General features: G+C 34.3%; 1 protein-coding gene across 1 annotated transcript in view; it reads right to left on the reverse strand.

Annotated features, from left to right (window-relative positions):
* Positions 1-711: 711 nt before the first annotated feature.
* The window catches only part of GIN1 (gypsy retrotransposon integrase 1), a 33,743-nt gene continuing 10,886 nt past the window's right edge, over positions 712-23,568 (reverse strand). The window contains exons 2-8 of the mRNA XM_004477205.3: positions 19,338-19,483; positions 17,527-17,720; positions 15,240-15,545; positions 9,015-9,206; positions 8,738-8,914; positions 8,046-8,331; positions 712-1,394 (exon numbers count right to left, since the gene is read on the reverse strand). Coding sequence (XP_004477262.1) covers positions 1,120-1,394; positions 8,046-8,331; positions 8,738-8,914; positions 9,015-9,206; positions 15,240-15,545; positions 17,527-17,720; positions 19,338-19,476 — 1,569 coding nt within the window. The 5' untranslated portion in view covers positions 19,477-19,483 and the 3' untranslated portion in view covers positions 712-1,119. The remainder of the gene's footprint in view (positions 1,395-8,045; positions 8,332-8,737; positions 8,915-9,014; positions 9,207-15,239; positions 15,546-17,526; positions 17,721-19,337; positions 19,484-23,568) is intronic.

Consider the following 23,568-nt stretch of genomic DNA (forward strand, 5'->3'; position numbering starts at 1 on the left):
TATTCCTTACCAGATTATAAGTCCTTTATAGTATATATCTGACATATTTTTATTTTCCCATAGTGCTCTTCACTGTGCTTTAAAACAAATATCTGCTAAATGAAGTCATGGATATAGAAATTATAGTTTAAAATCTTGAACTGGGGCTTTGATTCAACCATGTCAGTAAGGTGTAACTCAAGGTTGAGTACCTGCTCCCCTGGTGGGTTATATAATGGGAAAGTCACAGAGAAGCACAGAAGACACATGAGAACAAGAGAGAGTTCCACAGACACGGAAGAGAGAACTTTGATTCTGCAGCCCTGGGGAGAGATAAGCCATTTGCCTGATTGCAGCCAAAGAGAACAGAGCAGCTGTATTAGTCAGCCAAAGGGGTACTGATGCAAAATACCAGAAAATTGGTTGGTTTTTATAAAGGGTATTTATTTGGAGTAGGAGCTTACGGATACCAGGCCATAAGGCATAAGTTACTTCCCTCACCAAAGTCTGTTTTCACATGTGGGAACAAGATGTCTGCTAACAGCTGCTAGGGTTCAGGCTTCCTAGGTTCCTACCTTCCAGGGTCTTGTTTCTCTCTGGGTTTAAGGTTCCTTCCTGCACAGGGCTTGCTTCTTCCTGGGTTCAGGGTTCCTCACTAGACAACCCTAAAAATTTTTCCTACAGTACTATTTTTATACAGTCCAACAAAAGAGAGAAGTTTCATTTAACTCATTGTTATGGTTGATTCAATATTTATTAACCCATTGCCAGATAGTTATCACTTATTTTTTAAAAGGGAAATATTTCAGAAAAAGTAAAACTGAAAACACAGTATGAATACCAAGAAAAGAGGTTGAAAGTTTTGAGCTGGAAATTAATTTACTTTCTAAGAAGCAATAGTACTTTGCCTGTTCTCTTTTTGGGAAAAGTGAATTCTATATAATGTTTCCTTTGACTTCATATATATATATGCACTGGCATGGAAACAGACACAACTTTAAACAGTTGTTTAAAAAAAACTTCAAGATATAGTCATCAAGGGTGTCAAGACACTTCTTCCCTAGACCTTTTTTAATAGATTGAGACATCAAGGTTTAAGGGTTATATTCTCTAAACAACATTAATGAATTCTGGTATTTACTAATTTAAGTACTCAAGAACGTGGTTTGAAGAGTCCAAGAGACTAAAAGCCTGCTTTTCAAGAGCAACACGATCTTCTATCAATGGAGAGATTTTGGTATTTCTGTATTCTAATAGTTCATGATCTTTGCTTGATGTCAGTAATTCATTATTAACTACACCAATAGTTGCATCTTCTACCAGAATATTTGCTTGGTATGCTCCAACTGGAATTTCAGGCAATCCGAGGTAGTCATGATCTGCCACTACTGAACCTTGTAAAAGATAAAGACTGTCTGAAAAAAAAAGAAACATCATAAGTTTTTAAGTTAAACAATGGTAAATGAGGAACAAATGCCAAAGAATAATTAAAATTACCTACTAAGATTAACTTTGGGAGGGGAGAGGAGACTCCCTTGTCTACTAAATAAATAAACATGTCAAATAATGAATACAAAAACATATAATTTTGACCATTTATATACTTATAAAAAGGAAGCATCAAGGATTTAAAAACATCCAGGTCTTCCTGTTCTTTTTACCTAACAAACAGGATTGTTAAATCTTTATATTTACAACTTTAGATAATTCCCCAGTCTTCATAGACCCCAAACTAGGAAAATACCAAATTGCTACAATATGAAGTAATAAACTAAAACTAAGACAGTTCCTAGAACCAGGTTTATGTGATAGGAATGTGTAAGTAGAGAAGTTATAAGGAGAAGCTTAAAAACTCAGCTTATTTAAGTCTGATTTAATACCAAAATTTTCAGGAAATTTTAAAGGTCAGATTAAATCTGAACCAAAGGTCTGACAGGGTATTTTCCTTATCAGCACTTTATTCTACTTTGAGCAAATGTATCATCACCATCAGGAAAAAAAATGGTCAAAGTGAATGTTAAACTAACATCAAGCAGCATCTTTATATATGAGGATTAATGTATATAAAAGAATTCTTTTTTACCTGATATTTTAATTCATTACAAAAATTAACTCTTCCTACAACAATTCACTTCCTGGGCCAAAAACATTAATAGATACTCTTAAAGATTTTAATAGTTTAAACAGGCCACCAATTTTACATTCAAGAAATAATAAAAGGAAGATTAATGGCCCATTTGCTTTAGAGATGAATGAAAGTTTCTCACAGCAGGTACATTTGAAAGTACATCCTAGAACATGATCCCACCCTATCTGTCCTTGCACTAAGATTTGAAAAGTTCATTAAGCATATTTCAACATCAGAAGTTCATGTATTAAAGAACTTCCAACTTACAAATTTTGATAGAGCAAACAAAACTATGCTTTCTAACAACAGGCGGTCTAAGGGGGCTTGGATCTGAGTGGTCCTTTAGTTTTGCACATTTGGTTCTTCTGCAGACAAGGTGTGTTTGGTATTTTAGTTTTGAGAAGTTTTTCAAATTTAACCCCACCAATTTCTGTTAATGTTAAAGTGGTGAACAGGTTGAAATTGCTGGTAAGAGGTTGCACATATTTATGATGGAAATACAAGCAGTGATAATTGAAAGTTGGAAGAAAATAATGATTTCCATATGCTGTTACGGGATGACTTGCTGGACAAGAAGAACAAGTCTGCAAGACAAAACTCAATTCATGCTAACAGAGAAAATAGTCATGCCAGATAGCACCAAGAAAGAAGAAAAGACGATCAATGAAATTGAAAGCTTTAGAACATGTTGCTAGAGGTTGGGCTGCTAGGGTTCAACATCTAAATTGGATATTATTCTAGTAATATTGGAGAAGGCATTCAGGTAGTAGTTTATATGAGAACATAAAAAGGTTAAGCATGGTAAAAGTATTGCTAATGAAGCTTTTCTAATAAACTATGGATAGTTCCATAGATCTGTATAATGCTGCAAAGAATCAATGAGGGAAGATATCATAGCTCTTAAGGAATTTCTTATTATACTTGCAGAGATATTAGATGAAGAGTTCTCAGTCCTAAAGTATTTTTTCGATACAGATGAAGCAGGTCTATTTTAGAAAAAATTGTCCAATAAGGCATATATACAGGGAATATATATGCCTAGATTTAAAGTTCTTAGACGCTACGAACTTTATTTGTTAGAAATGCATTCAGAGATCTTGTTACAGTGGACTTAGAAACAAATGGACTCAACCAATCCTGGCTGTTTCTAAAAGGAATGCTTCTGTATGAAAGTGATATATATTACATACATACATCTTTTTAAAAAATAAGTGATAAATTTTAAAGTACCTTATTGTAATAAAACTGTAATAATAAAACAAAGATTATACATAGAAATTCTATTTGTCTTTTTATATACAATAGAGACTCTGAAGGTGTCAAGTCCTGTTTGTATCCCTCCCCCCAAAAAAATTCTCAGTAGATTATTACTTCATTACAATAAAGGTTACTAAAAAAGATTCTTGGGGACTACAGACATGTTGAAATGATAATACTTTGGCTATACTGCATTATATAAAATATATTATTACAATTTTTTCACCTTTGTGTTTTTAGAATATGGCTACTAAATATTTAAAATTACATATTACCTAATTTTGCATTATATTTCTATTGGATAGCACTGCTCTAGAACAATACTGAGTTAGGGATATAGTAAAGAACAAGAAGAAGTTTTTGTCCTCAAGACACAGAATGAGGTGAACATACCATATTAAAGAACATTTCTACTTGGTTACATCACACAATAGACTTTATCTGAGCAGTTTTCATTTGTCCTCCTATGAATTCATTTATTATTATGACATCTATTTGACAAAAGCATCATTTGTTTTTGACCAGCACTTTTGACTTACTTTTCCTTGAGTTTTAAGAAGTAAAATGAGATTAAGAATTAGATTTTTTAATTTCCTTAAGGAAAAAAATAAATTACAACAAACGTGTGAAAACGGGTATAATATGGGGGCATTTTGGGGACTTAGGAATTATCCTGAACAACACTGCAATGACAGATACAGGCCACTATAAATATTGCCATAACCTACAGAATTGGGTGGGGGAGAGTGTAAACTACAATGGAAACATTAATCCAGACTTACTGGCAATGTTCCAAAATGTGTTCATCAATTGCAATGAAGGTACCTCACTAACGAAGGATGTAAATGTGGTAAGTGTGGGAAGCGGGGCATATGGGAATCCCCTATATATTTTTATGTGACATTTGTATAATCTAAGTATCTTTAAAAAACAAAAATACAAAGTGTAGTGGCTTGGAGCAATGTACCCCAGAAAAACGTGTTCTTAGACTTAATTCCTTTCTATGGGTATGAACCCATTATAAATAGGACATTTTGATGAAGTTATTCAATTAAGGTATACCGCAACTAAATCAAGATAGATCTTAATCGATTCTATTCCTGGAGCCCTTTAAAAGCAGAATGAAATTTAGACACATAGAGACAGAAAGCCACAGAGGGGGCAGCCAGAAGCTGAAAATCAACAGAACTGGGAAGAAAAGGGAAAAGCTGGGAGAGGTCGCTGTGTGTATTACCATGTGACAAAAATGCTAAGGACTAGGGAACAAGGATAGTCACCAGCCAGACCCAGAATGCCACAGGCTTCTGGGAGAAAGCATCACCTTGATAATGCTTGATTTTGAACTTCTCCTGTTTTAAATCTCTGAGCCAATAATCTCACACGTCAACCCATTATTTGGTGCTTGCTTTAGAAGTCAGGAAACTAAAACACAAAGTCTCACAAAACGTTGAGTGATCTGGATTATTTATTTCTTCAACTAAAAAGCACAAGATTTCTCAAGAGATGACTAGTCTAAATGATATATATAGCTTGATAATCCTAAAATTATTTAAAATGTTTTACCATACTAGTATATCCGTCCTCATAATGAAATGGCAATAATAAAAAATTGATAATACATCATTATCTTTATAATAAATAACCAATACTAATAATAGAGAAAACTAAATAACGATTAGGTAAGAGATCAAAAGAAGGCTCTTTACATAAACTATATTAATAATGAAGTCAAGACCATGGGCTTGATGCCATAGGGACTAAGCTTTGCTTTGTCATGAATGCAGACTATAATTGTGTAAGCAAAATAATGGTCCACCAAGATGTCCACAGACTCATCCCTGCCTAGAATCTTTGAATATGCCACCTCATATTATTCTGGATTTCCAAGTGGGCCCAATGTAAACACACCATTCTTAAATGTAGAAGAGGGAGGCAAAAGAGGAAGCTGGAGTGATGCAATGTCAGAAGGACCCAACCTGTAATTGCTATCTTTGAAGACAGAGGAAGAGGACCACAAGCCAAAGAATGCAGGTGGCCTCAAAAAGCTGAAACAGGCAAGAAAACTGATTCTCCTGTAGAGCCTCCAGAGGGAACACAGGCCAAAGCCTGATTTTAGCCCACTGAGACCCATGTTGGACTTCTAAAGAATTTAAGGTTAAAGCTTTTGTGTTTCAAGTCTAAATCTATGATAATTTGTTAAAGCAGCAATAGGAAATTAATACAATAATGAAAAATATTTCACAAATGGGGGACTATAGAGGCCAATGAGATGAAAACTTTTTGTTGATGCTATCCCAATACATCCACTAAAACAAAACAATAAAACTACTCAAAATCTTTGCCTGCAGTGTGAATATAATTAGTGCCACTGAATTGTACACTTAAAAGTATTTAAAATTAGAAATTTTGTTGTATATGTTGCCACAATAAAAATAGATCTATGTCAGATGTAATAGTGCGTCAATAACATCATTTTCTCATTCAAAAGGGAACAATATAATTACTAAGAGACATTATGGTATCCCATAAAATTTCTTATTATTTTTATAAAACAATGAGTCTGAAAAGGTGCTTGGCACTGATCTAGGCAAAATGACGAACAGGCCTGCTTAAAATAGCAATTGTAGCCATAGTACTGTGTTCTCTCTACATTATATTCTAGATAAGAACAGTTAAGAAGTTGGCAACAGAAGCATATCTATTTCAGACAGTGAGCCTTTAATACAGCTGTGAAATCTCAAGGCTGGTAAGAGTTGCAATGACAAATAGACACAAATTCGAGTTATTTTGGACTTAGCTCATCCAAACTCATGTCAAATAAAAGAGATGCATGATTACTCAAAGACATATAGTTTGCCTTAAATTCCACTCAGGGAATCTTTAGGTTGTGATATGCGAATTTTCAAGAAAATATGTGTAACTGAGGAAAAATATGACAGAAATCACATTTACTTTGAATTTCTACAAATAAGAGAAATACAATTTCTACAAATAAGGGACCAAATGGTACTCAGCCAACAAGGCTCTAGGATGGCCAGATCAGCACTTCCTTTGATCAACAAGAAAAAATAAAACCAATTCATACATAAAAATCTTAGGTTCCTTTTGTGTATACCAGTATTGATATTGACAAATTCTTTATATTACAGGAAGAAATATCTGCAGAAAATCTGAACATGAGGCAAGAACTAAACTGTCTTTGTTTAGAAACTGTTCTACCAACTGGTTCTGAAAAATTCAGAAAAGCAAAATATTTGGCTGTCTTTCTAGGAAAGTCTTTGGCAAGAGAAAATTGCAAAATGTTTAAACAGATCCTGATACAGCAACATTTTAAATGTAAATTTTATATTAATTAAGGAAATTAACAAACTGGAAGGAAACAAATCCTGAATGCCAAAAGTTAAGGAGGAATGCTGAAGAAGAAAGGAGAATGTATACTTATACAATTATTTTTTTCTATCTAACTTGTACAAGGGAGTGATCATAAAGGGAACTCTGGAACTGAGAAGAGGTGGAAGGAATGAATGTGTTTATCTTCTAACAAAGAAGTGAAGGTACTTGTGAGTTTTCAGAATTAGAACACAGTCCGAGATAAATTTTCTGGCTAGAGCAACTGGGTTTGTCACAGCAAAAGGGAAGGCACTAAGAGCTTTTAACACCATAGTTGTGGCCCAGATCAGAAGCAGAGGTGAGCCATCACTAAGCAGCTCTCAAGGGCTTCACACCCTAAAGAAAAAAGGTACAGGGTAAGGAAAAGTTATTTCCTGTTGTTACTGCTATTATTCTTGTTTACATACGCCTATTAACTGAGTTGCTGTTGTTCATATTATTTACAAATATACTATATTGTATTTCCCATAAATTATACTCAATTTCAAATAATATTGATGCTTTATCTTTCTTTTTTAGAAAAAGCACAATTAACTGGTTAAGGTGTTAATTAACTTCCCCTCAGTTATCCATCTCAGAGAAACTCTAGGGGATTGATATAGTAGGACAAAATAAAGGTCTATGTAGAGTGAGCCCTAATTTGAGAGTTATGGCAAAAATGTCATTTGGCTTTCATCTGTGAAAGAACAACTTAGAAAGATTAGGATATCTTGACTGTTCATTACCATTTATATTTTGGGGAAAGTATAACCTTTTTAGGGGGCTATCACTTTTTCTAATATTTATGGCATTCTGAGTAAATTCCACCCCATACTCCCACCTGCCCCTCTCATAACCTGCCTATAATGTTATACCAAAAATTAATATTTTCAGTCCCCTGATACATTTCTCTTCAAAATTGGATTCTGGACAGTATGTTTGTTTTTGGCATTAATGACCTTAGCTGCTGAATTTTCATGCTCAAATGAGGCACAAAATGACTAATAATGTAAAAGTAAAATGAGAGAAGATAGAATCCTTTCTTCTGTAAAACAGGTTCAGTATCTCCCACATGAACTATGAAAATACACCTGAAATCAGAACATAATCTCTTACAAGCCTGACAGTTCCATAACAGACACTCTACTTAAATAGACTATGTGGGATATCTAAAACAATACCAAATTCTATAAATATAAAATTGAGAGGGAGAAAGCAAACCTAACCAAAGGTGGTGGTGGTAATGAGATTCGTGTATTTTTAGCTTCTCTCTTCATTCAGAAAAAGTAAAATTGTAACAATTGATATTTACCTTGTTCACTGGATTCCCTAATATAGGGCTTGAGGTGGGACATTTTGATGGGTCTTTTAAGTCTAGTCCCAGTGTAGTCTCTCAGAATAGCACATCCACTTTCTGTAATATAGTCTATGACACAAGGGCCAACCCATTCAGACTGGAAACGACCATCTTTCCACCAATTTTTCCTTTGTCTTAAAACTTCATGGCCCACTTTTAGATTAAATGGATTTAATTGCTTTGGTTTCTTTTTAACAATTATCTGGGCTTTATTTAGTTCATCAAAACTGTCATTCTCCACCTACAAATGTAAAAACAATATCAAAAGAACAAAGGACAAATGAGCTATACTTTCTTGAAGACAAATACAGGCAATAATATTAAAAGCTATTAAGAAGTAGGCATGAATCCCATTTAATTCTTAAAACAACACTTTCAAGTCAGTATTATGACCTCACTTTACATATAAGGTGCTCCCACTGTTGTCTGCAAAATTTCATCGCTAATTAGCATACTATCAAATCAAGACATGTAGAATTTAATGGGAAAATATTTTGATTAAGGGTATACTATATGAATGGGTATGTATATGTATGTATATGTATGTATATGTATGTATGTGTATAAATATACACACAGATATATACTGAAAATATAAAAAAAATGATCACTTGATTGATTATAGTTTTTCTTAATAATAGAATTACCTGGCTGACTGTAGTTGTCTTATTCTCCATTATTTTATCAGCTTCTTTAATTGCATCTAAAATTTTTGCAAACATACTTGTATTATCAGCATCCACTCCATGAAGACTATCTGAAGTCTCAGGCACATAATGATTTCGATTAAACATCTGAAAATATGGTGTATTTTTAGCAGGCTCCTATTTTAAGGAAAATAAACAGCAAGTTTATAATAAAATACTTACCTAGGCAAGAAATGAGTCTTAATTCAGAAGTATAGAATTATAAAACGGCACATACTAAGTGAGTTACATTGAAGGCAAATGAAACAGCTGATAGGTGATCATCCCAGTTGTTTGGGTGGTCAGCACAGTGTTTGGAGAGGAACGTTTTGATTGTGCTAGGTGTACTCTCAGTTGGATCAACAGTTTGAGAGGCATGAGAAATTACAATATGCTTTGTGCCAAACAATCCATACAGTTCAACATTGATCTGAAAAATATATTAAAACAAAGCTAACTTTTAAAAATCTGTAATATTATTTTTCCACTGATTTTACAAAGCTTAAAAAGAATTTGAATCTAGCCTTTTTCACTGGCCACGGCTATTCTACACAAAATAAAATATTTTTTTTTACCATTTATTGAGTTCTTATTATGTGCTGGTTAGTAAACTAAGTGCTTTACATTGCTATCACTTCTATCTTACAACCATCTTAGGTATTATTAATCTCATTTTAAAGATAAGAGTTGAATCCTTGGGAGGTTAAGTGCTTGCCAAAAACATTCATACAGCAAGGAAATGTAAAAGCACAATTTACCCAAAATCTGAGTACACATAATATTTTAATTAAGTAGTTTCCCAAATAAATACTATGTCACATAACCTGGTTAAAAGCTGTATGACCATGGCCAAGTCAGTGAAGTCTATACACAGTTACTTCATCTCTAAAATGAGGAAATTCTTACCCTCACACAAATCTTTTGAAGGTTAAATAAGATCTGCATAGCATTTAAAAGAGTTCTTGGTAGGTAGTAAGCACTTCATAACTTTCAACTGCTAATATTTTGGTTATTGTTGCTGTCATTATCTTTAAGATATGGCCAAAAAAAAGGAAAAATGAATTTAGAAAACTTCTAACACTAAGCCTGTTAGACTTACTGTTAGAAGTTGCTTTTTGCTTAATTGTAAACAGAAGAGCTTATAACGAGTTACAATGAGTAATCAAATAAAGCTAAAAATTGAGGGTGAAAGAAAACAAAATTATATTTCCCAAGCTCCCTTGTAGGTAGTGGTGGACATAGGATGACGTTCTGGCCAAAAAAATGTAAATGGAAGTTGTGGGGCTCTTAAAAGTTGGTGGGCGTAGACTCATCTGCTGTTAGCCTTTACTGCCCGTTGCTCTTCCTTCTTTTTGCCTGAAACGTAAAAAAGGTGACATGGGTTTTGGCAGCCATATTGTGAGCACAAGTCTGAGGGTCACACCAAAGATGGTGGAACAGAAAGCTAAGACCATGGGTCCCAAAGACAGTCAGACTACCCTTCCAGTCTTGGACTACCTGGCATTCTTTCAGGTGATGACAAAATAAACTCTTATTGGAGTTTATATACTGGGGGAGTGGGGAGGGAGGAGTTTTCTGTTACTTGCAGCTTAATACAAGTAAGTCCTAGCTTATAGCCAATATATGTACTAATTCAGGATGCCTTCTTTTAATTAAAAAATAATTTTTAAAAAATCCCAGGGAATACGTGTCATTTAAATTAACTTCAATCTGAGGTCCTGATCCATAATTTTAAATGGCTAACCTTTGGAAAAGGATTCAGCTTCTTTGTTTCAAGAGGATGACTAAGTTATGACACAGTGACTACATTTATGAAAGGCTATCTTAACATCCTTACCCCATCACTATTTTATTCCCCTATCAAAGCAGATATTCCATCAGTGGTTATAATTATAGTTTTCTAGAGGACATTGTCTAATTAGTCATATTTTTCCCACTGAATAGGCTCTTTCCTTCAGAGGTTTATAAAAAGTTCTTTGTGCATGTCATTGAAACAATTTAGCATATGCTAAGATATGTTAGAAACACTTGTAATTTCATCTAACTGTACAGGAAGTTTATTAACTTCCCACATTGTATATTATGTTCTAATCTTATTTTAACATTTTAGTGGTATTTTCTATGCTAGTATTTGCTGATAAAAAGATACATTTTATTCTGTTATTATTATGCTAAGTAATATTTGAGACATTTTAATCACAGGAAAAATAACAAGTGGAAAAATTTCTGGCTAATCATAATGGCTTCATACTATTGGCTAATATAATGAGGTAGTATATTCGTTTAGGGTAAGCTTCTTCATTAATAAAAGTGGAAGTAAATTGATACTTCAAATAGGCTTCTTGATAATTTTGAATTTTGGTGGCGAATTTTCTATCAGATCTGTCTAGTTCGTATTTGTTTTCATCTCATTAAAGTTTCTAAAAAAGATCTAGTACTAGGAATTAAATGTCAGCTCTATCATTTTCTTGTGGCTGACAGATATATGCATTATTACTATCTTGCGTTGTAGCAAGAACTTTCCACCACCTAGCCATTTTGCAAAGAGTAGTTTGGTTAAAACTAGATAATGTCATTCATAAATTCAATTAACCACTGAAATCTGAAAGCAAAAGAATGAGTGAGGGGACCATTGTAGTCTCCCATGTTATGGATCCTTATTTTCTCTTAAAATATCTCACACATCATATGACACACAATCTTCTGTCTTCTCATCTAAGTCAGAATCAATCTGTATACATTATTAGTAAAGCTTCAATTCTTTCTTATTTTTTAGGTTGGAAAAGAAATATATACAGAAGTTCTAATATTGCCTTCCCATGAAATGATGAAATGCATTGCTTTACACATACCACTTTATAGACCACTGCTGTGTCAGTTAGGGTAGATTGGATTATGTTGCAGCAAGAAAACATCTACAAGTCTCAGTGCCTTAATATAACAATGTTCCATTTCTTACTTATAAAAAGCCTGCTATAGACCTGGGTGTCTCTCCAAGATACTGTATTCTTCTTCTTTTTTTTTTATGATCAAGTCCTCTTTATTTCAGAAGCATAAACAGTGGAACTGGGAAGGAGTGATGAGGAAGAGGTCCCAGCCCCCTCGACAAGACCAGCTCCAGACCCACAACCTCCCCCCAGATAGTGTAGGTTAGGTCTGTCTGCAGGATCAAGGCAGGCCCAGCAGCCTTGATTGGCTTTTTTACCTGCCAGGAGAGGGTCTGGGCACGTCCTGTGCATGGGGTGGGTGGGTGGGCAAGTTGGTGCCAGGTCCCACTGGACCAGGTGAAGAAGACCAGAAGGCCCACAGCACTCTCGACCAAGAGTACCCCAAATGGAGACCAAGCCGCGTTCTAGAGGGGAAGCCTTGGTGCCTTCTGGTTACCAGGAAGGCTCCAGGTGTTTGAGAACAACCTGCAGTAAGGCCCTCCGGTGAGGAAAGGTACCCTTTCCCAACCTCAGCCATGTCTGCAGAGCCTTCAAGGCAGCGGCATCCAAAGCAGCCAAACTTCCTGGGGTCCCCCTGTTGGGTGACAAAAGCCACCAAACTGGCATGTATTATCTGAAAGATTCAGTCATTCCCCAGAGAAAGAGCACGATAGGAAGACTGAAAAATTGAGCATAGGCTTGTCACTAGCTCAGAATGGAAGCGACACATCCACTCCTTCAGTTTTTCTTGCCAGAACTAGTTACTTAGGCTTGTCCACCTGCAAGGGGCTGGAAGTAGAGCCTTCCAGGTTCAGAATGATAGAAGAACTAGATTGTTGAGCACCAGTAATTTGTACAATTTCTACCACAAATGCAAGAAATGATTATGCATATTTTAACTATTTAAAAATTATAATACAAACCGGAAAATTAAGAAATAATCTATAATCCCATCATCCTTAAATTTAAAAAAAAAACACTCCACAGATAACCTTATAAAATATTATTTTTGAGTTTATATCCATTACAGTTGTGATACTCTAATAAAGTTCTAATTTACTATTATGCTGTGAATATTTTCAATGTTATTTCCTTTTCTATGCAAATATTATTTTCAATGGCTATAACATTTCATCATGTGGCTAGACATTTTCCTGAAACACTTCTGTTTTTTGAATATTCAGGTTGTTTCCAATTTCTCACTAATATTAACAGCACTGTATTAAGTATCTTCATAATAGTTGCTTTTATACTTTGTATAATCTCCTTAGAATAAATTCTTAGAAACAGAGTTGTTAGTCAGAAGGCAAAAATACATTTTTGGCTCCTTATGGATCTTTGATGAACTACCTTTATAAAAGATTTAGTTCCCAGTTGCAACTCCATCAAAAATGTTTGTTATCATTGTGCTAGTAGTCGATTTGATAATGTTAATATTTTTGCTGATTAGAAAAGCAAATGATGGTGTCTTAATTTGCATTTATCTGATTTTTACTGAGTTTGAACAGTTTTTTCATATATTTATTAGCTTTATCCTTCTATAGATTTTCTGTTTACACTACTGACAAATTTTATTAATTTATTTGAATCTTATACAATGAAGACAATAGTCCTTTCTAACATGGATTTGCCATAAGTATTTTTCTTGTTCTGTTATCTGTCTTTGTGCTCTGATCATTTTACCACACCTAGGTTTTTAATTTTTATGCAGCCGAATTTAGTGATTTTTTTCCTTTGAAATTTTTATCACTTTCCTAAGGCTATTATTTCTCACACTAGAGATTTAAAAAAAGGTCAGCTGAATTTTCTACTAATTTTCTGTTATATTAAAAAAATTATCCGAATGCAATTTTGATACATGGTTTGAAATGCTAAATTATATTATGTCTGATTGTTACCTATGTTAATTGTGAATTAAGTTTACTAATTAATCTTTCCCTATTCCACTTACTTGTAATGCTGACTTTATCATTATAACCACAGATACCACACTCTGTCAAGTTGTTCTCATTACTTGGACACAGTGAACATTACTAGCTTGATGTACCTCACAGGGTCAACAATAGATCAAGCTACATTCCTTTTGATGATGTCCTACCTTTGCAAAACTGGTTTTCCAGTGAAAGTTGTGACAACAAGCAACTATTGTGCAAAAATCAATGTGGAAGGGGAAATAAGAGTGGCAATGACCAATCTGATCCATGGTTTGAGAAGTTGAGCAGTACTCAACAGGTACACACATCCCATTATTAACTGTTTAAGAAGAAATATTTTTTCTTTCTCTCCCTATATATTTTAAATGGTTACTAAGTTAGGTCATAAATACTGATGAGGTTGTTTGGACCTGTGCAAAAAAGAGTTAACATAGCAGACCTGAGACTGCTGTCCTTTGAAAGGTCTGCTTAATAAATATGGCCCTTGGTTGGCATCTAGGAACTTGAAATTTGAAATTTTGAATTTGATAAGGGTGGTTCAGTGTGTCTAAACTTCAGTATAAACAACGTTGTTTATACTGAACACCTACTTCACTTCTGGAAGTCTGGAATTTTGGAACATAGTGCCAGGCAAATGAAATTTTGGTACATAGTGCCCCGATAAAAACCCTGGGTTACTAAGTCTTACATTTTAGCTTCCCTGCTAAACATTTCACACATGTTGTCACAACTTGTTGGTGAGGTAATTAAGAGTGTCCCACGTGACTCCACTGAGGGAAGTTTCTTAAAAGCCGGTGCCTGGTTTCCCTTGGACTTTACCCCATGTGCTTTTTCTGTTTGCTGATTTTGCTCTGTATCCTTTGGCTATAATAAATTTAGCCATAAGTACAACACACTGAGCCCTGTGAGTCCTCATACAGAATCAAAACTGGGGTGGTCTTGGGGACCTTAAACACAGGACTTAACTCTGTAATAAACACAACTTTAGGGTTTTTTTTGGATTAAGACACAAAAAGTGCAATGCTATTTCTGATTATTTTTATCCTCATACTTTGTCAATTGTAAGAATTTAAAAATATGCCTTAAGTCTAGTAGTTGCTACATTTCTTTTTTAGAATTTTCAAATATATTCATGCTTACTTATTCTTTAAAGTTAATTTTAAACTGGAAAATCTCCCTCTTTTAAAATGCTAGTTAGAAAGGTATTACTTTTACAAATTAATTTTGATTTAGGAAGAATCAATATCTTTCAGTATTAAGCAATTTCATGTATGAATATGATATATTTTTCCATTTAGTCAAGTCCCTTTAACATGTAAATCATAGAATTTTTAAGCTGGAAGGAAACAAAGATCATCTGATCTTACCACATTTTAGTTTGAAGAAACCGGAAAATAGTTTTACAATTACTTAGTGATAAAAATAAGTACTATAATCCTGGCTTCCTAATTTCCAGTCTGACTACTTTGTGCTATATAATACATCTTTTATAATTGCAGGATTTATCTAAACTTATTAAGTACCTTATTATGTACAAGGCACTTGTTTTGGGCACTGAAGGGAGACTAAAATATACTCACAGACATAAATAGTTTTTCTTACCTGATGAATGAACTCATCTCTTTGGTCCATTATTATTTTCTGAGGAGGTCCATATAAGAAAAATATATTGCTAATAGCTTTAGTAATTTCTGATGCTGAAACGTCACTTAGAGGCAAAATCACAACCCATTTTGTAAACAAATCTGTCATGATTATAGCATATACATGACTTTTGTTACTTGTATGAAAAGGTCCCATCAGATCAACAGTAACTATACTCCATGGATTTTCCACCTTGAGAAGGTGTTGTTTAGGTGCTAAAATAACTGTATTTTTTGCCACTTGGCAATGCTGACAAGCATATACCTAAAAAAAAAGACACATAATCAAGATAAAATACAAAATAAAAACAATGTTATGAATCTGAATTTTAAAATGATTTATAGGCACTTGTGTTTTGATGGAGAAGATTCAGGACTGAGAATAGACCACTGAGTTAAACATCTACTCAGAATGATAAGCATGTATTAGTTATTACTACTATTAAATGACCATACTGTAAGAAGGTCTTATTCACACAGAACATACTTTTGGTTCACATCTAATAAATACTTAATAAATGAATATATCCTTAAACAGATTTGATATAATTTTAAATCAGTATTTGAAAATACAGTAATTTTTATATATGAAAGATCATTCTTTGAAAGCTGTCACTGAGAAATTCATTTATCTATTCTCTTAAGTTATTAAAAGATCATTTTATTAAAAAAATATTTATAGATGCCAGAAACTGCTCTATATCTTGGGAAAACAGTAAACAAAAAACAAAGCCCAGGGAAGTGGATTTGGCCCAGTGGTTAGGGCGTCCGTCTACCACATGGGAGGTCTGTGGTTCAAACCCCCGTCCTCGTTGACTCGTGTGGAGCTGGCCCATGTGCAGTGCTGATGCTCGCAAGGAGTGCCCTGCCACGCAGGGGTGTCCCCCGCGTAGGGGAACCCTATGCACAAGGAGTGCGCCTCATAAGGAGAGCTGCCCAGCACAAAAGAAAGGGCAGCCTGCCTAAGAATGGCGTCGCCCATACGGAGAGCTGACACAAGTGACGCAACAAAGAGAGACACATATTCCCGGGCCACTGACAATAACAGAAGTGCACAAAGAAGAACATGCAGCAAATAGACACAGAGAATAGACACCGGGGCAGGGGAAGGGGAGAGAAATAAATAAATAAATAAATCTTTAAAAAAAAAAAGTAAGCAAAAAAACAAACAAAAACAAAGCTCATGCTGCCATGGGCTTTCATTTGAATGAGGTGAGAAGTAATCAGTTGCTCAACTTATTGATGGTAACTATGGCTCAATATATTTCTGGAATTCACTTTGGAAACTACTTTCAAAGCCAATTTATAAATAAAATTTTAAAAACCATTTTATTACATGACTACTTTTGATCAAAATTTTAATTTTTTAATGTATTCATTAGTTTTAATTCAAATAACTTGATTATTTCCAAAAACCATATTCATTTTCAAATGAAAAGATTTGACAAAGATTTCACCGAATATTTGAAAAGGAATATGTGGCACATTTTCAAGGCAATTTCAAATACAGAGGTCTGTGGAATATCTGTACAGAATCATAAACTGCTATCTCACAGACAGTATTTAGTTGAATGTTGGTTTAATCCTTTATGGATGAAATAGCAGGCTTTCTGATATGCACTACTATAATTATTAAAGAGCTTTCACATACATAACAAGGAATTTGGTCCTTTAATATTAAAATGGATAGGGATCAGTTGAGCTACTGGCAGAAACCCTAGTGGAATTTTCTATCAGAAAAAGTTAAAGCTCTTAATAGGCTATAAAGTCACAAAAATGAGTCTCTTTTCCTTACGAACAAAACTTGATTGTATATTTAGTTGGTTTGGATTTCTGCCATATTTGACATTTCTAACCCAAGATGGAATAGGCACAAAAGATGAGTACACACAAAAACTCAACTGTAGTCAAAGAGGTAATAATTTAGTCAAAAGAATTTCAGTTCCCTTTAAGTCCTACCCACATAAAGAAGTAATGATGAAAACCTGGCTCTATACTTAGAAAGGTATCTAAATCAGGTATTTTCAAAAGACTGTATGTTTAGTGATTCTTTTTTGTTCAAATTATATTTCAATGATTTTAATAAAGAATTGTAAAGGGAAATAAAACTTCAAGAGTTTTGTATAAAAACTTCCTATACAAAAAGTATATGAGAGATGATACCCAGAATAAATCTAGAGCATTGATGAATTTCAGATATTTATTATAAAGACATTATTCAAAATACTTTAAATACATAGCCATACCCACTGTTTGACATCATTGGTCACAGAAGTCCAATAGTAACTGGATTCCACTAGAGTAAGTGTTCTGGAAATGCCATGATGGGCTCCAGTGTCATTTTCATGGCATTCTCTTAGGACTTTCTTTTTATCTTCTTCTGAAACAATTACCAAACGATTTTGTTTTCTGTCTTTTCCCACATAAAACAGCTTTTTTTCTGAAATAAATGATACCAAAAAGATAGAATTACAATTTTTTAGAGATCTCTGTAGTTTTAAGAAAATCATGGCTTCATCTTAAAACTATAAGGTTTTTGTTTTCATTTTTTTACAAAATCTTTCTCCTCCTAAAATGAAATATTTATTTTTAATGATACTACCATACAATTTGAAAGGTCCTTGGCCATTATATGTACTAGCTGTCTAGGAGGAGCACTAGCTGCTATAATTTTATAGTTATCAATACTAGTAGAGTGGATTTGTTCACCAAAGCACACAATATTGCCAGAATATGAAATTATCTCTACTGAGCATTCAAACTGAAAAAATACTTGCAGGTGTCTCCTAAAAATGGCATGAATTAGCAAATGAATTACAGACAAATAAGCAACTTCCTAGAACAGAATTTAAAATAGTATTTCATCATATAGCTGCATTTTCGTAAGTAACTATACTCTCAGGATTTTCTAGATTGAGTTAGAGGTGGTGATGGTAGGGTGGGAAAGTGGGAGACCTTAATTTTCAAAATAGTTCTTTGTTTTCCTCAGAGGAAACCTGAGAAGAATCTGCAACTAGGAAGAAACCAAGGAAAGAAAAAGAATTGCCACTTCTCCAATGTGGATGGGGCAACTATTCAAAATCCAGAATAAGCCATTAAACTACTAATAATCCTAAGGACGTGCTAAGTGGAACATTCCTGACCTGGAGGTAAACAACTTGAGGGTAGGAACCTTGTCTATCTTATTTATCCAAGTATCCCCAAGACTTAAAATGTGGTTGGCAGATAGTAGAGACTCATATTTGTTGCATAAATGAATAAATACATGAGTGAGTGACTCCTCACTTTAGTCTAAGCAGTAATGGATTTAGGCAAACCATCTTCAACCTGTGGGAGTTATTGGGATGAGTATACATAGAGGAGGCATTTACTTATCTTACAATTTTCTTGTCCTGCTTTGGGGAAAACCTAATGCTGTTCCTATAGGTAAAACTTCCATTAATATCACAACTGTTCATGTACTTATCTAGTGTTTATACTTCTTTTTTTCTTTGCAGGATGGGGTGAAATGGGGGGAAATGATCATAACCTTTGAAGAAAAACAGTCTACTGCCTTACAAATATTTAATTCATTCAGGAGACTTAGGGTCCAAAATAAATATAATCTGGAAAATATTTAATGGGAGTGGGAGTAGGGAAACTATAGAAATATAGTTAATTCCTTTCATTTTTCACTTTAATAAACCAATGAGTTTTTTCAACATTTTCATATGAAGCATAAAATCAGTTCCTCATTAAAAGTGGCATCAATGCTCGAAAGTACACCATTATATGAAAAACCACCTGAGTCAGCAAAAGCAGAATTTTGATGTGTTATATTTTCTTTTATGGTGTCATTTTTTTTTTTGCCTATCATTTCAATTGCACTTTAAATGCTTACTGGCCTTCAGATAGCTTCAGTGAGATTTCTATTTGTTTTTCACTGGGTGGCTTCATTAACTAGTAATTGTTAAACAACACTAATTGCTACAGAAATTTTCAGGTTCCATAAAGAACATGTGCAGAAGCATCTATATTAACCCCATACCATACTCCAGGTTAAGCATATTAATTTTACCTTTGAAGACAAATTTTTTTGCTGCTCTTCTTATGCCACTTCTCTCATTTGGCAATGTAGTGGGATGATATTCACCAGTTCGTTTATAATATGCAATCTGCTTAAGATGAAGGTCACCATTCTTTCCACTACGGACCATTGTTAACCTAGGGAAAGGTATTTAAAGATATAATTTAAGTGATAAGCTAATTTAGTTGCTACTTCAGTTCAGGCTTCTGTCACAATTCTGCTTACGTGAATTTAGCTTTCCCAGAACATTATCTATGAGAAAGATAACTGCAGTACAAAAAGGAGTAGAGTGATGTATATGAACTAAAATATTCAAATGCTGTTTTGAGATACATCATGACAAATTATCTTGTCTCTTTCCATGTGACAAGAAATGCTGAAAATTTTCCACTAACGGAAAAAAAAGGAAATGATTAAATATATTTCAAAAAGTCTTGCTTAAAGTCTCTCTTATTGTCATCAACTGCAATATTACTTAAATATTAATAGGATAGTCCTGTTATGTGCCATTTAAATAAATGTAGTTTTATATTACTTTTAAATACATTCATGGTCACTGCAAAATGGAAAAAAAATCTACTCAAATCACATATATATTTTGAAAATGTTCAAATAAAGAAGATATTAATTTATGCCAGATCTCATAACCCTTCCTAACTATATTATGACCTGCTTTTTCTTGAACAGAAATGATTTTTGGTCCTGTGTATATTTTATATTATAAAGAATAATCTGGCTTAGAAAAAAAAATCCTATTTTTTTGTTTAGACCCTAAATAATAAGGGAAACATTAAAAAGAAAACTTTTCCTTTCATATTTTCAGTTTAAAGTAACTACTCTGTGCTGGTTATTTTCAGGTTGCCACCACCCCCACCCAATCTAATTCATTTTTAGCCTTTCTCTCCCTGCTGCTATGCCTATGAGATTGACCCTTACAGACTATATTTACAGTGGCAAATCAGAACACAAGAGAAGTAAGAGGTCAGGATATCATGATATTTATTGCCCTGTTCCTTCCTTGGTTTAAGCTACAGCCCTCTACACAACTACCATCCCTGGCACTCACCTACCAACCACCACCACCATCAACTGCCACCGGATCCTTCCTGCCTCTAATTCTCACTATAATTCTGTAATATCATTTCTTCTTTTGCTCCTGCAGCTGGAGTGGTGCTAACTATTTCCTGATGTGACTAATCTCCAGGTGATATGCTGGTTTCTTTTGATTTCTGTGTCCAGTTGAATGTCAACAGTTTCTTCATTAAGTTTTCTTTAAAATTACAGCAAAGTATGTCTTCTTTTTCCTATGGGAGCTCTGGATGTTTTAAATGCTTAAAATTTTGAAATTCTAAAATCAATTACGGATATTTACCTACCACTAAAACATCTAGGAATGAGACTAAAATATTATATTACTGCAGAGATTGTTAGCACAAAGAAAAAGTCTGGGCCTATGAACCATAGCTTAAGTCAGTCTATTAAGTTTCTTCCTGAGATACAGCTTTTTGCATGTCCAATAACCATTTTTCTAATATGTTCATAACTGTCAATGAGGATGCCATTGTATTTCTAATCATTTAATCTTATATTAGCATAAAGCATAAACCTTTAAAAACAAAGGTTCTGCAGTGCTGATACAGTCCTATGATAAGTAACTTAAGTATGTAAGATTCATTGCTATTCTAAAGTATTATTGGGAAACGGACTTGGCCCAGTGGTTAGGGCGTCCGTCTGCCACATGGGAGGTCCGCAGTTCAAACCCTGGGCCTCCTTGACCCGTGTGCAGCTGGCCCATGCGCAGTGCTGATGCGCGCAAGGAGTGCCCTGCCACGGAGGGGTGTCCCGCGTGTTGGGGAGCCTCACGCGCAAGGAGTGCGCCCCGTAAGGAGAGCTGCCCAGCACGAAAGAAAGCACAGCCTGTCTAAGAATGGCGCCACCCACGCAGAGAGCTGACACAACAAGATGACTCAACAAAAAGAGAGAGATTCCTGTGCCGCTGACAACAACAACAGAAGTGGACAAAGAAACAAGACGCAGCAAATAGACAGAGAACAGACAACCGGGGTGGGGGGGGAGGGAAGAGAAATAAATAAATATTTTTAAGAAAGTATTATATAACCATTAATTTGATCGAATTTAAATACATTTTCAGTTAAATATTAAATATATGATTATTCATTTTATCATACATGGCTATATTGCAAAAAACAAATGTAGCTTATCAGTTTCTAAAACATCTAAAAATGAATGGTTCAGACTTTAAGACTTAGTATAAAGCTATAGTAAATATGACATTGTGGTACTAGCACAAAGAAAGGAAAATAAAATACTGGAACAGAACAGGGAGTCCAGAATTAGATTCACATATATTCAGTTAATGAATTTACAGCAAAGACAGCAATTGCCTATCTGCATAGGAAAAAAAACAATCACCTTAACCACCTATTTCACATTTTCCACAAAAATTAACTACAGATAAATCATTAATCTAAATGTGAAAGGTAAACTATAAAGCCTCTGGAAGAAAACAAGAAAATGTCCTCAAATCCTTGGAATAGGCCAAAGATTTTTTAAACAGGACACAAAAAAACACTATCCATAAAAGACTAAAAAAAACACCAAAAACAAGTAAACCAAAAAAATAAATCAGACTTCATCACAATCAAAACCTTCTGTTCATCAAAAGACACCATTAAGAAGGTGAAGCAGTTCATCACAAACTGAGTGAAGATATCCAACAAAGGACTCATATCCAGCAAATATAAAGTCAACAAATAAAAAAGAAAAGGATGAAATCCATGTTTTAAAATGAGAAAATATCTTACATGGCACTTCATAAAAGAGAATAGCCAAATACACACACATATACAATAAAAAAGGGAAGGGAAAAGGGAAGGGGAAGGGGAGAAAAGAAAGAAAGGAAAGAAAGGAGGGAAGAAAGGAAGGAAGGAAGAAAGGAGGGAGGGAGGGAGGGAAAGAGGGAAAAAGGGAAAGTAAAAAAGAAGGGAAAAAAGATCATGATATTCAAATAGCCAAAAAGCCAGTGCTTCACATGAACATAATTGTTACTCAGGGCCATGCAAATTAAAACTATAATGATTTATAACTACATACTACCAGAAAAGCTCACCAAGTATTGATGAGAACATGGAGCAACTGCAAATCTCATACACTGCTAGTGGGAACATAAAATGTTATCTATAAATTCATACACTGTTACTGGGAATGTAAAATGCTGTAGTCACTTTGGAAAACAGTTTCTTCCAAAGCTAAACACATATCTACCCTAAAGACTCGACAATTCTAAGTTTATATCCTAGAGAAGAGAGTATATGACTACCAAAGGTTGTGCACAAAATTGTACAAATTTGTTCATAGCAGTTTTATAGTCAAATTAACCCAAACTGCAAAGAGTAAAGGAATCATGAGGTTTTATACACTCAGTCCTTATCCTGTAGACACTTGTGTTGTTCTTCAGGTTCATATAGCTCTAGATCAGTGCTTTACAAACTATCTGTGAAGTACTAGTCCCTCCCCTCTACCAATCTGTCACATAAGATCCCTTGATGCCTTTACTTTTCCGTTTTCCTCAGTATAGCCCCTGTGCCAAAGGACTCTATGGCAAATTTCCACCCTTCACAAATTTTCAATAATGCCTGTGTGGTTTCAAGAGGGAAACCACATTCATTTGTCAATCCTTCTAGCTATGTATTTGCCTTCTCAACTCTTAAAAAACAAAAATCCTTTTACTTTGCATTCTAGTTTCATCTCGTAGGCTCTTCCAAACCCAAAAGACAGGGACACCTTCTCAGTTTAAGTTAAATTACTATCGTCTCTATTCTGTGAAGTTTGGAATTAATATACTATGTATAATTCCACAAATAGTTTTACCTTAATGGCTCTTGGGATCATCAATGTTCTAAATCATTTAAAAGAAATTCTGGAAAAATCTTATAGTCAGATAGGAGCATAGTATCTGTGGGAAGATGATGTTCACAAAAGGAAGCTAAACTCCCCTTCGGAGCCAAAGAAAAGTTGCAAAACTTTCAGAAGGGCCTTAAAAGGAAAAAGGGAGAGGCTTTCTCAGTCCTGTAAAAAGCTCAGAGGAGCAAAAGACAAATTTTCATACCTTATATAAAGTAAATGCCCCAGACCATGAAGGCAGTAGGGCTATTTATACACGAATGGGAAAAAATTGGCCATTGGAAAAATGAATGTCTGC

The sequence above is a fragment of the Dasypus novemcinctus genome, chromosome 2, assembly GCF_030445035.2.
Source record: "Dasypus novemcinctus isolate mDasNov1 chromosome 2, mDasNov1.1.hap2, whole genome shotgun sequence".
Taxonomy (NCBI): Eukaryota; Metazoa; Chordata; class Mammalia; order Cingulata; family Dasypodidae; genus Dasypus; species Dasypus novemcinctus.